The 14103-nt window shown below is 36.0% G+C and overlaps 1 protein-coding gene across 1 annotated transcript in view; it reads right to left on the reverse strand.

Moving 5' to 3' along the window:
- Positions 1-1398: 1398 nt before the first annotated feature.
- The window catches only part of LOC139716851 (sushi, von Willebrand factor type A, EGF and pentraxin domain-containing protein 1-like), a 50512-nt gene continuing 37807 nt past the window's right edge, over positions 1399-14103 (reverse strand). The window contains exons 24-30 of the mRNA XM_071628384.1: positions 13446-13568; positions 12594-12631; positions 11355-11453; positions 10498-10549; positions 9256-9775; positions 3982-4286; positions 1399-2630 (exon numbers count right to left, since the gene is read on the reverse strand). Coding sequence (XP_071484485.1) covers positions 2446-2630; positions 3982-4286; positions 9256-9775; positions 10498-10549; positions 11355-11453; positions 12594-12631; positions 13446-13568 — 1322 coding nt within the window. The 3' untranslated portion in view covers positions 1399-2445. The remainder of the gene's footprint in view (positions 2631-3981; positions 4287-9255; positions 9776-10497; positions 10550-11354; positions 11454-12593; positions 12632-13445; positions 13569-14103) is intronic.

Raw genomic sequence — 14103 nt, forward strand, 5'->3', positions numbered from 1 at the left:
TGACTCAAGCTGCATGCATGGTTACACACACACATAAAACCATGAATAAATACAACACATCAAAGCAGAAATCACTGGCACATATACAACAGGACTACGCCTCACTCTCTCAAACCAACAAAACAATAATCTCTCGATCACTGGTATCGATTAAAAAATCGCATAATAAACCGTTGCTATAGGTTTTCATGTTAAGATTTACTATTTCGAACGATCTTATTATAGATTACCTAATGTATACGAATATACAGTATAGTCATGATCATATATGCATTTTATAATATATACCGATACTATTTATATCTTAACACAAAAAGACATAATATTGTCAATACCATTTCGTCCGTACCAATATTCACGCAAATACACATTCTGTTTGTAAATAAGATGTTAAATGCGCTACGACAGACCCAACGCTGTCAATAGCACTTCAAGGGTGTGCTGATCGACATCACCAAGAGCGCTGAGTTGCGTTGTATTTGTTTTGGCTATCCATATCATAAATATATGTGTTATACACTGTGTATAGATAGAAGCATGCACAAATACGATTCGATTCAATTCAGTTTTATTTTCCACAGAGGTGTCCACACAGGCCAAAAATAAAAACATTGTACATATTGTAAATATACTTAGAGTTATACAAACGTGTATATAATGTATGGGAAGGTTAATATACAGCTGCATGAGCTTATTTTTAGACATGGAAGACTAATATTCCTAACAAGATTTTAGAATACAACACCAAGTTATCGGTTTTTTGGTAATTCTATTTTTTCCAATGACGATTGTTTCGACAAGGTATAAACCTTTATTTGTTTATGCATTGTAAATGCTACTGTTACATCTCTCTGCAACATCCCTAATCTGAGTTGATCGCATACAAGTAATCACACACACACACACCTGCATACACACTTCGGGCGTCACACAGAAAGGAAAAAATAAAGAATATTAGATAGGTGTCAGAAAACGCATGCTCCAACGACTACTTTTGCAGTGGAAGAAACTGTTCACGCAGTGTTTATTTTTCGTTTTTATAGGTGGGTGGCGAGACTCCTCTGACGAATTTTCCAAAAATACAAGGAGTGTAACGAAATTTTGACAAAACGTGAGATCATAATATTATGATTGCAAGGAATTCAGTGATACTAATAATAATATATATTAATAATAAGGTCTTATTTACCCAGGGAAGCCTCTTCAGTGTTGCCACTGCTCTACCAGAGGGTCCTGCTATCATTATTACCCTAGCATTGCCAGGTAACCATTTATTATACCTGGGTCGAGAGGGACATAGTGGGTAAAAACATCTTGTCCAAGGACGTAAGCACTGGGCGGGATTCGAACTCGGCTCCTCCAATCAGGAGTCGGGAGTCTTATTCACTATACTACAGCGCCCCCAGCATGATCATTATTAGTGGTTTTAAAATTCAACTCAACACCAATTATCATACATGATTGGACTACCCCTATTGACTCTTGTTAATGGATGATCGTGCAATTCCCCCGAATCCTGAATTTTGTGTGCTCGACGGTACCGTTTAAGAATTAAACCAGCATCCCTCTTTTTTTCTTTTCTTTTTTTTTTTTTTGCATATATGCCGCAACTATTAGATGGGCACTCGTATTCGATTTGTTCGAAAGGAATGTGGTATAAGGTAAACATAAGCCAAATTTGCAGCATTCGGAATTAGGGATTTGTCTATGTAAATACTCCTCGTGTTACTTGTGATAGTTTTAACAACAACAACAACAACAACAACAACAACAACAACACAGGCATGACATTGAGTGCTTTACACTAGGAAAGGAAAATGTAAACTATACAACATCAGGTTCAGGGTCATATACACTGCAGCGTGTCTATAAAAAACCAACAAGATTGTATACAAAAAATATAGCATACACACTTTCGTAACATACATTAAATCATTTAGTCTTCCAGAAATAATCGCACACATCTAACCTTCCTTACCTCTCCCAACAAGAAAGGAAGTATGTGTCACATGAACTGACATTCTTCAACCTTGATCACAAGTACAAACACACACAAACACACACACACACATATACACACACACATTAACACCAAAAACAAATTACGAAGAAGATAGAACTACGTTGTATCACTAAATTTTCCAATCATACTTTACAATCATCCACGACCTGCTTTTTAGTAGAAGATAAACCCAGATCATTTAAAAAGTTGTGTACGATTACATCAAATATGAGCTTGTCCATACATAGTGGTAAATCATCTATAACAACACCTTTCACAAAGATCTAAAATATTTCCATCCGATTAACTCGCCAGCTGCTTTTCCTCACGATTCTTTTTCAAGGCGGCCTGTGACACCAAGTTTGAAAACGAGTATTCTGTTTTTACTGCAGTGAACATATTTCAGATTCGATTTCATTGACCGGCGGCTAGATTGATATCGATTACGACGGGCAATCATCGATTCTGATGCACTGGCCATCGTGCAAAACACGCCCGGCCTTACACTGACAGCCAGCCTTGCATACCACCGGCGAAGGCGTACAGCTTTGGCCTTCTGGGTCCTCGCACGTCGCTCGGCATGGCGGCCCACAGTCATCGTACACTTCAGAGTGGTAACAGGTGATGTCTTGAATGAGGAAGAGGTTTTGTGAAAAAGAATGACTATTTACTTATGTTCTGAAAACACCAACTTGCTTTATAGACAGGTAATTCTAATTCATGCATTTTCGTACTTCTTGTATCAAACTATGGTGATAAATGTGAAATTCTAAAATAGGCAAGAAAAATAGGTAAAGATAAATTACGAAGGCATGTGCGATAGATACTTAAATATCTTAAAAATGAGTATGCAACGCAAATATTCACGTTTGGTCTTCATGAAGAGCTTCCTGTAATTGTATTAAACATTGATAAACACTTATAAACAGCTTTCTGTAATTGTTAGTTTAGAGTAATAATCAGTTGATGTATATCAGTGAATTTTGTTGACTGGTTTACTTCAATGTTTAACTTTCTTTCAAGAATTCCACGATTAAATGTGACAATTTTTAGAGTATTTTTTGATATGAGATCTTTTTCGTTAGAACGAATATAAAGGCGTGCGAAAAGAATAAGCTAAATATCTTTCGCTTGTTTTAATTATCATGCCTCAAGCATCTTTTAAAGTTTAACATTTTGATGAGAGATTCTTCATTACACTTTCAATTGATTTTGTTAAACTTTTTTTTTGCCGGTCTTTTGTTACACAAAAGTCAGTGTATTTGTTTTTAGGTTTAATATGTTACTAAGTGCGCCCATAATAATACTGAACGGCTGACGTGATATACCTTGCTACAGTTCATGACGCATAGCCTATCAACGTGTATCAACAATACGTCAGAAATCAAACTTCAACCGCATTCCGTATATTATCATGACTGTCGCGTGACCATAACTTTAAGTCTCAGTCTTAGTGTCAGACCATAATATGGGCAAAAAAACTTGTGTATAAACTCGTTATGTTTATTCTATAACACTTGCCATTATCATAGAACAATAACATTACATTATTCTTTGTCTTTCTCTTAACTCAGTTGCTGCAATACAAATATTTGAATCTTGTCGACTAAATTGTAAGACCCATGGTTTTTGTTGTTTGTTTGTTTGCTTGCTTGCTTTTTTGTCCTCGGAGCCTTTTCCCAACAAGCTTTGCTTTTTCACAAAGCTCCTTTGTTCCGCTTTTTTATGCCACTTTCTCTTACTATTTGCCACTCAATAAAACGTTAATTCATAAAATTTGTTGTTTTGATTTTTGTTATTGTTGGTGGTATTGCATTGGAATCTTAATATGTCTCAACGTTATATATTATCAATGTCATGACTGTGTGTTGCCTGGAGTGTGAAACAGAAAAAAAAAAAAAAGATAAGATAATAATTCTGATGAAATGAATGAATTTAAAAAGAATAAAACTGCAGTAACGAAACGTATTTAAACTTACAGCACGATGTTTGTCGTTTCCACGACTTGATCGTAACTCCATTGCGTTGGCACTCGTTGACGTAGGCTGAGATAGGCTCGCAGTAGCATGATTCAGTCACGCCACAGGTACAGGTGTCTTCCAGGCAAAGCTTGTAGTATGGTGTTGGGTCGACGTACTTGTAGCACGCTTTAAACTTGTTCTTTTTAAATATCTTGCATTTTCCCCTGGCCTCAGTAAGTTGATCGTAATCGGAACACCATTCTGCCTCGATCTTCCCGAACCTAATACCTGTCTCGCTCTTTGCTTCTCGCTTCTTGCAGTACCTGCGAAAGCAATCGAACAGCTGTTAGTCGTATTTCCTGAATGAAAGATTGTACATTGAACTCGCCTCGCAACATTTAGTTAGAATATTATCTAGTATATACATGTAGGGGGATATAGTAGAAGTGCGGGGAATCAATCTTTCAAAGACATGCATCATGAACATGGCCCTACACAATAGGTTTTTAGGGTCACTGCCTCGTCAATTTAATTTCAATTTTTTGTTGATGAGAAAGAGCTCAATCATTTCAATTAGCACAGGTTATTATAAGTTGTGATTTATCATATTTTCCCCTTTTCTTACTCTTGGTTCCTTTTGTTATTTGCGTGTATCAATTGTAATATGCGATTTTTCCCCTATCAATCTATGTACTTCATTATATTCATGTTTTTTGAACATATGTATTTCATAATTTCATATTGTATTTCTAATTTTCATGTTTTGGACCCCATGGAAGACCAGCGATTCCATGTTAGCATCGCTGAATATGTGCCATCCAGCCGTTGTTGTTGTGTTTGTTTGTTTTTACACGGAAAATAAAATCAGTCAAGTTCAAGTTCAAGTACAAGTTCGAATTTATTCGTTTTTCCACAATAAAGTCATACAAACATAAATCTCACTTTCTTGAGTGACAGAAACAATGCACGTAAATTCGTACAAAGAAAACAACAATAATTGGAAAAACTAACAGTATCAATACATTGCAATTGTTGCAGAGGTAACGAAAATGAAAGAATTGTCAATATGCACTGTGTGAAAAAACGGAGGGACCCACTAAAAAGACAATGCTTGTAGAGTGTGGGCCCCTCTTGTATTAAAAACTCGATGCAAAATTTGACTATATAGCAACAAAGCAGCACGAAAAGTTTGGCATAAAAAGTTTAGCAGCCCACTAAGAGACAGACGGACATACAGTTACACACAAAACAATACAAAAGTCAATCAATCACAAGGTATGACAAAAGAAAATGACAGAGAGACGGAGAGAAAGACACAGGCAGACAAACAGACAAACTGACTGGCAGATCCAAAATGACCCGAAACGACAAATATTTCACAGTTGTCCATTCCTCGGAGTTTTTAAAGTTAAGGGACATTTCTAACTTCAGCAGCAACTGACAATCACTGATCAATAACGCGTAGCAAATGGACACTTTTGTTGTGCTTTTCTTTGTTCCATTATTACAGTTTAAAACCTTTTCTCATCCTTCTTTTATGACTGCCACCATTTTTTTTTCACAATGACCTGCATCGCTGCTTAAAAGCATAATTTACCATTTGCAGGTGAAACAAAAACTCAACATTAGTGCTAAAATGTGAGTTACCAATAGAAACAACCACTGTAATTTTTTGTTGTTTTTTCATAATCTTTTATTGATTCCATATTCAATACCACAGTGATCCCAAAATCAAGACTTCATTTCAAGTTGAGAAACCGTAATTTGATTATTTTTCTGTGTTTTTATACAAAATCATTTTCGGAAATAGAGAAAGTCTAGACCTACTACTAGATCTACCGACATCTCAGGTAGGCTTAACAGTCAGGCCTAACTCGATCTATACGTTAGCGTAGAATGGGTATAGATCCTGCGGAGTTTGTGATTCCTGTGACTGTGTGGTCGAATCATGACGAGTGTTTGAAAGCAGTACACAGGGTGGTTTACAATTCTCGACCTAATTGTTACATTTATTTTTGGGCCTTCCTGAGTCAGCGGTCACTAATTTACTGTGATTGTGGACAAGGTGTTGTATAAAACGAATAATTTATGATTCTGTTCGTGCATTCGGCGCGAGATTCGCCACTGGTCTATTCAACGCGGCGCTACGCGCCTTGTTGAATAGACCAGTGGCTTATCTCGCGCCTCGTGCGATATTCGCGCCCTATGCACTCACAATTTCACGATAAATCGAATCACATGTATTACAGAATACACGATTCAACAAAACACAATTATAATGAAATCAAGCCAAGCTGTACTTTCAGCTTGAACAGTGCATTCGTAAAGAAAATACAATGCACCGAAAAAAAACAAGATACACTACTTACTTACTTACTTTCATTAAAATCAAATGGAGCTGTCCTTTTAGCATGACAGCGCATTCATTAAAAAAAAAGAATATTTATATCAAATGGAGCTGTACTTTCAGCATAACGGTGCTTCATAAAAAAACAAGATTAACACATCAATATGCACCCAAATAAAATCGATATACAACCAAATGGAATCGATATTCCCTTTAATCACCCCCTCCCCCTCCCCTCCCCCCTCCCTCTCCCCACTACCCTTCCCCTCCCTTCCCCCCTTCCCCGTGGACATCTGGCTCCGGGTCCTTCCATACTTATTTTCAAATTTTCCCATTTACTAAAATGAATGGTTAAAGTTCCCCTCATTGATGCTAATTTCTTTTCCTCAAATCTATCCACTAAAATATATTCTTTATTTCATTATATGTAGGCGGCTTTCCATATTCTCTACTTTTAAAAATCAAATATTTAACCAAAATTAAAATACGATTTAACAACTGATGTTTTCCCCTATTATCCTCCTTCCACCCAAACAGAATTTCTTCCAAAGTACAATTTTTTAAATCAATATCCTCTATCATTTCTTCACATAATTCCCGGAGTAATTTCACATGCTCACAAATGTAATATAAATGTTTGTGTGTTTCTTCTTCTTTTCAACAAAAAGAGCATAAGTTACTTGTAGTAAAACCAAACCTGAAAAGATGGTGATTTGTATAAACAATACCATGCATCAGTTTAAACTGAAACTCTCTTGATCGGCTATTTAATGTACATTGTCTTGGCCTTAAAAATATATTTTGTATCTCCTTAACAGAAAACCCATAATTTTGATTAATTCTATCAAAAATCAATACTGCACTTTCTTTTTCCTTAAGAAATTGCAAATACATTTGTTTTGATCTTAAATTGCTAATATCAATTGTTTTCCCTCCTATAATAAAATCAGTTTCCAAAATATCTTTTTCTTTTTCTTTCATATTTCTCCTCCAACCCATCGGTATATTTTCATAAATACATCTTAGCAAAAAAAAAAATATCTTTAACTCCTAAACCTAAATCTCTAAAATATCTATCACATTTCAATTCACCATTATTTCCTAATATATGTTTTAATCTATAAACTCCCTTTTTATACATATTTTCATCATTTATACAATTTCTATTTAATCGTATATATTTATTATTAAATATCATAACATTACCACTATACAAACTACTACTAACATTACTTCTCATTTGTTTCGTTTTTACCCACACTTCTAATAAATCCCTATAAAATAATGGAGTTTTCACTTTCAACAGCGCTGGTAAATAATCACACAAAAATATAAATTCTCCTCCTATGTCCCTCGTAACAAAATTAAAACATTGCTTCCATTTCATATTTTCATCTTTATTAAGAAGTTTCTTAACCCACATAACTCGCTGTGCTTTAACTAAATCAACAAAATTCATCATTTTTAACCCACCTTGTCTATAATCTAAAAACAATATATTTTTTCTAATTTTATCTCTTTTTCCTTTCCATATAAAATCAAAAACCAATTTGTCTAAAGAGTCAAAAACCCACCTGGGAACTGGAGTGAGAGAAGCTCGATATATAACTTTTGAATAAATATGTACTTTGAGTAATTGAATCCTTCCCATCAAAGTTAGATCTCTTTGTTTCCAGAAATTCAAAAGAACTTTTATCTTACTCAAAATCTCTTTATGATTCATATTTTCCTTCGTTCCCTCATCTAAAGAAAAGAAAACCCCAAGTATCTTCACAAAATCAACTGTTTCTCCAAAATTAGTATCTAAATGCTGATATGATCCCAATCTTAATACTTTAGTCTTATCCATATTTACCTTTAATCCCGACATTTTTTCATATTCTTCAAACAACATTCTTAACCTATGAATTGATTTCTCATTACGTATAAAAATAGTCATATCATCTGCATATAAAACTAATTTAATTTCCTCATCTCCAAACTTTATTCCATGTACAGAATTATCTCTTCGTAATCTATGCGCCATTATTTCCATGCATAAAATAAATAAATAAGGAGACAGTGGGTCACCCTGTCGAACACCTCTCTCCACTTTAAAATAACCGGTAGAAACCCCCTCATTCAAAACACAACTCAAAGCATTTGTATACAAAACGTGTACCCACTTTTGAAATGACGGGCCAAATCCAAAAGAAAGCAAAACCTTTTGAAGAAATTAATGAGAAATAGAATCAAAAGCCTTTTCAAAATCTATAGCCAATAAAAACCCTGGTAAATTATAATAAGATGTATGAAATATCATATCATCTATGATTCGAATGGCTACCCCAATATTTCTTCCCGCGCATATAACCTACTTGATCTCCCAAGATAACTTCATTCAAAACTTCCTTTATCCGTTTAGCTATTAAATCTTTGTTAAAATCTTATAATCTACATTAAGAAGAGATATCGGTCTATAATTCTTCAATAAAAAAGGATCTTTCCCATCCTTAGCAATTAACTTGATTACTGCTTGCTTCTGTGAAGATGACATTTTCCCTAATTTATATGCCTCATTTAAGGCTTCTCTTACTACTCCTCCAATCTCCGGCCAAAATATATTATAAAATTCAGTTGTCAGACCATTTGAATCTGATAATCGATGTAAAGTATTGTTAAATACACTAAACGTGAACAATAGTTACATAAAAACGGTTCCAGACTAAACCGTCTACAATTATGGTTTATTGAGAAATATACTGATATCTCCTTATATTTTAGGCTTTATTGTGAAAATTTTATATGGTAGGATTTTTTTTATATACAACAGACCTACACATATGCATCAAATGTGATATCTTGAACATTTCTTAAATCATGTACTGCTCCCAAATGTAAACAAGACCTTCAAAAGGAACAACAGCCATATTGACCACATCTGAATTGTCATGATCTGTGCTTACTTGTTTCCGTCCACCCTCCAGCCATGAAGGAGGATCTGTTTTCTCTTTGACTTGATAAACTCTCGTGTCAGTCCGTCGTCGGCCTCCTGCCCGTTCATGTTCCCGCACAATCCACAGGCCGTTGACCTATACTGAGTCGAAAGGCGCACCCGAACCTCTGTGGACGACCATTCAACAAACAGACCTTTGTTCGTCGTCACCAAGATATCATCCTCACCGATGTTTTCAATCCTCACATTCTGTGGACTATCGTGCACATACGGCAAAGCCAGAGTTTCATTGAAGACGTTCACGGTGCCGTTTGGACTTATTGTAATCTCTACACAGTCGACGTAGATATAGAGCGTCAGATTCATACGAGTTTTCCCGCTGGTTGGTTCGTGCTGAACGTGCACCTCGAAGTTGGCCGTGCCTCCGCAGTCCTGCGTGAGGACGTAGCGGCATTTGCCCATCGACTCGAATCTATACCCGTCAAAGGTGGTGTGATTGCCTGCTGTATCCAGTGAACATGTTTTAGTTTCTGTTGATACATAATGTAGAAAAGGTGAAACATATCAATTTCACAAACGATTACAACGTACAGACACAAACAAACGAACAAACAAACCAAAGTTTTAGTGTATATCCAAGATGGACATTACTAGAGATTTAATGTGTATAGATACACTTGTAGAGAAAACATAAGAGACAATACTTGGTTCAGCCAGTAGCGCGTCTGCCTCCAGATCCAAAGGACCCGGGTTCGATTCTCGAGTCTAACTGAACAATTTCATATGCTGTCATCCCGTCCCCCTTAGTAAGAGCGAAAACACTTTGTCCCTCGTATAGGGCATATTATGATGGAGGTCCCGTCCGTGAGAGAGTCACAACTCATGCACGTAAAAGATCCCATTTCATTTATTCATCGCAAAGAGCAGAAAACCCGGTATGAACTATTGCCACTGAACATGGGCTATCTAGCTACTCTCTCAGTTGGAAATTAAACAAAACAAAACAAAAAAGACATGGAAGGTACTTCGAATGAGTTAAATGGCATACGATAGAGGGGTGAGAAGCGGAGGCAGGCAGAAAACGAACATGAGAAACAACTCCACAATCAGAAAAGATTATTAGAAGACTTTGTGACGTCATGAAAGACCGATAGACAGCTTAGAGAAGATGCAGAGAGGAGGATATGATTAACCCGTCAAGGGTTCGCTGCCGTTACCTTCTAAATAAGAGATTGAGAAGGGAAAATATTACCTGGTAGACATGTGGGACAACATGCGCCAGGCAGCCAAATCTCGGTTTCATCCTGTTACAGGAAGAACAGAATAAAAACATCGCAATAGTGCATTAGAGTTACGGAGTATTTCCAGTGATTTACAAAATATATTATCATCAGAGAAGAAGTCGACTTGTTTCTGTTTTCTTTTCCTTATCTAGCAGCAAAAACGAGTTGAATCAAACGCATACAAAGATTTGCCATTTAGTTTACACTTTGATTGAGTCACTGGTTTACGTTGGTGACATCCAGAGAGGTCGAGTTCCTGATTGGCAACTTCAAAACGCTAACAGGCTCAGGTTGTTATTAAACAGGATATGTGAGTGACTTTGTCGGAGCACTAATGCTTAATTGACATCAATAAAATATGGACGCATTCCTTTTGATTTCCATTGCACATGATAATAACCAATTGTGCATTTTCATGGTGGTGTATTAATCACCACCACTATCTCAAAATTCTACTGCTGTTACATTTCTCTTGCCTCTGGACACGGTATATATGACGTATAATTTTCTGAGTGCTGCATCTTCTAGGGTTGTTGTATTCTATATTTACGAATGGCCTAATTATGTCAAGTGAAGGCAGGAACTTGATGTTATACACACATTTATGTACATGTGCAATCACTGTGTATAGACAAGTATATTGCTTCCTTCGTTTAAACCCTTTTTTTTTACAACTGCACAAACGACATGCATAATCATATGATTAAAGTATTACTGTATTTTAGGTATTATAGTTTGAATGCGTAGGCCTATGTCTATTAACACTTTAAACAAAGGGGAGATGCCTGTTACAACAATACATACACAGTGACACGGGTTAACCTACCGCGTTGCAGTTCAATACAGGACAAGTTCTCGGTGAACATTGCGCTCTCCCGTTTTGACAAATACATTCATCACACCCGTCTTCCCACGTGTTTCCTCTCTGTGACAGAAGAAAAATGAAATAAAAAACAAATAAACAAGAAATGGTAAATAAAAAACAAACAAACAAGAAATGATTAACTTGTTTTGCTTAATTTGCAACTGTGCTACTTGAAAGGATTGTTGCTTCCTGGAGTGTGCTGCCCGAACTGGGTTCCGTTTCATAAAGGTGTTCGTAAAGTTAGGCACGACTTTACGAACAACTTAAATATGGCAAGCCAAAAGGGCAACCTAATTGCTGTTCATTTCAATAGCCAAAGTTGAAATTAGCAGATGTTAGATGATCATTCTCACATGTCAACACACATTTTAGTTGAACGTGTGTTTTTGGACCAATGTAGATGATTCATTGACATACAGTCGTTTACTTTGTAAAAACGTAAGGATAAAACTGGGCACACATATTGGCACTTCAAATTCCATTCGTTCGTAAAGTCATGCATAACTAACAGCTTTATGAACCAGGGCCCTCGTACATGAAGTTTTTACGACGTCGAATATCAACGATCTTCATACGGCGCCATGCAACATGACAAACCAGGCCTTGTCTGAAAATTTAATCTTCTGGCTACGGTATTTTGGTAGCTCCTTAGTAAAGTGTGTGGAGATTTCTGGACTTCGAAAACATATGAATTGATATATGATTGGATTTCTGCCGTAGAGCGTATCTATATCTACGATTATTTAATTCAATTTAATTCATGTTTACAGCTGTATTTGCAATTTTCGACAAAACATATCGAACACCGTCACTCCACTCTCTTTTTTTTTTACAAAAGAGTAATGTAAATGGTACATTGTAAAAGGAACATATATTGTACAATAACAAAGCATTATCATACGCCAACATTGCAATAACGAAACATTGCAATAAATCACCAAGGAGAACGATCATGCAGGTACGAAAAGTGGAGGGACCCAATGAAAAGAAACGATCGTCATTATGTGGGTCGCTCTATGTCCCAGCATGCAAGCCACATGTTTTCATAACAGTTTTTGTGCCACTTCCTCTTATTCTACGGTGAAATCACCATGTGGCATATTGTTTGAAATACTACAAATGATAATTGTCAGCCTATTTTTATGATCTTAAAAACCGTCATCTGGTCATCTCGTGGTCAAAAGATTTGGTGATACTCACGGCATAAAATGTCCCTTTGTACTCGCAGAAACTGATATCTGTGAAGGTAAGTGACCACACAAAATATTATTTCGTTGCAACTGACAGACAAATTGCCCAATCGACATTTGATTTAAAATCAATCATTATATAATTTAATATGTATCAATTTTCATATTCATCATGCCATTCATATTATCATTATCATCATTCATTCATGCATTCATCGTCATGTTCCGTTGGGTTTTGAATCATCAATTCGGGTAATCTTGAATTCTTTGTAAAATGATGTTGCACCTCAAAGGACATCTTTGTTAAGTTCACACTTGTTACAAATATTTTGCATCTATCTATACATTGTATCAATGACTGATTAAAGGGGAACGACACTTAAATTTATCAGTATGAGGAATAAATGCAAAAATATTGGTAGAACACGCAAGGAAAGTTTGAAGAAAATCGAGAAACCCTTTCAAAAGTTATGATTTATGATAAAGAACATATAACGAATATTCAGCAATTTTCATTTTGTTTTAGCAAAATGGAAGAGCACTTTGTCTTTGTCCTGCTGTGCCATCACAACTTTTGGTAGTCTTCTTGTAAAGTCGTCGCGTTACTGAAACTTTAGAAATCCATAACTTTGGAACAAATTGTACAGTTTCTCTCTAACTTCACTGATGCCTTCTGAAAATATCTCTGTATATACTCAATTCACACTTTTATCCGGGTTTTATTCCCTTTTGAGGTATTTCATTATTGCGGGTATTAGTCCGAAGACATTACGCAAGGGTTTGAAAGAAGGAAGTAAGGAGGTAGAGAAAGAGAAGGATGAGAATAGGTGAGTTTATTCCGCTAAATATATCATTCTCTTACCATTGCACGTTTTGCCATCTTCTTGAAGAACGTATCCCCTATTGCACGAACAGGAGAATGAACCAAAAGAGTTCTGACAGATGTGATCGCACCCTCCATTGTCAGACGAGCACTCGTTCACATCTATCGCAACACGGAAAAAAGCAATGAAATTTTAAATTGTGCGTCAAACACACAAAATATGAAGACTGTCACCCACAAAATAAAATTCCACGCCACTGTCATGCTGTCTTTGAAAAAAAAAAAACACTCGTGTAGAATTTTTTTTTTCCTCAAATATGAATAAGAACATTAAAAATAACGATTTTAATTTCACCGTTTTCGCCAACTGACGACATTGACCGCAAGAACATTGTCCAAATCAGCCGCTGTCAACGGTTCACAACTTTCTTATTGTTTTGTACACTAATATTTCACACTTGGAAATATTATGTACAACCCCCCCCCCCCCACACACACACACCGTTATCTAGTATCTAGCTTATTGCAGCAACAACAGAAACAACAACATCAAAAACGACAAAATCATTGAGGCTAAGGGCACAACTTCTGCGTTTTCCTGTTTCATATACGAAAAAAAAAAACCGATGACAATTTGTGTACAGATCGGAGGACTTGTGCAGATATATGTTATGCTATAGACGTGTCAGCAAAACTA

The sequence above is a fragment of the Diadema antillarum genome, unplaced genomic scaffold, assembly GCF_040938485.1.
Source record: "Diadema antillarum isolate AM-2024a unplaced genomic scaffold, OU_Dant_1.0 scf00000070, whole genome shotgun sequence".
Lineage (NCBI taxonomy): Eukaryota > Metazoa > Echinodermata > Echinoidea > Diadematoida > Diadematidae > Diadema > Diadema antillarum.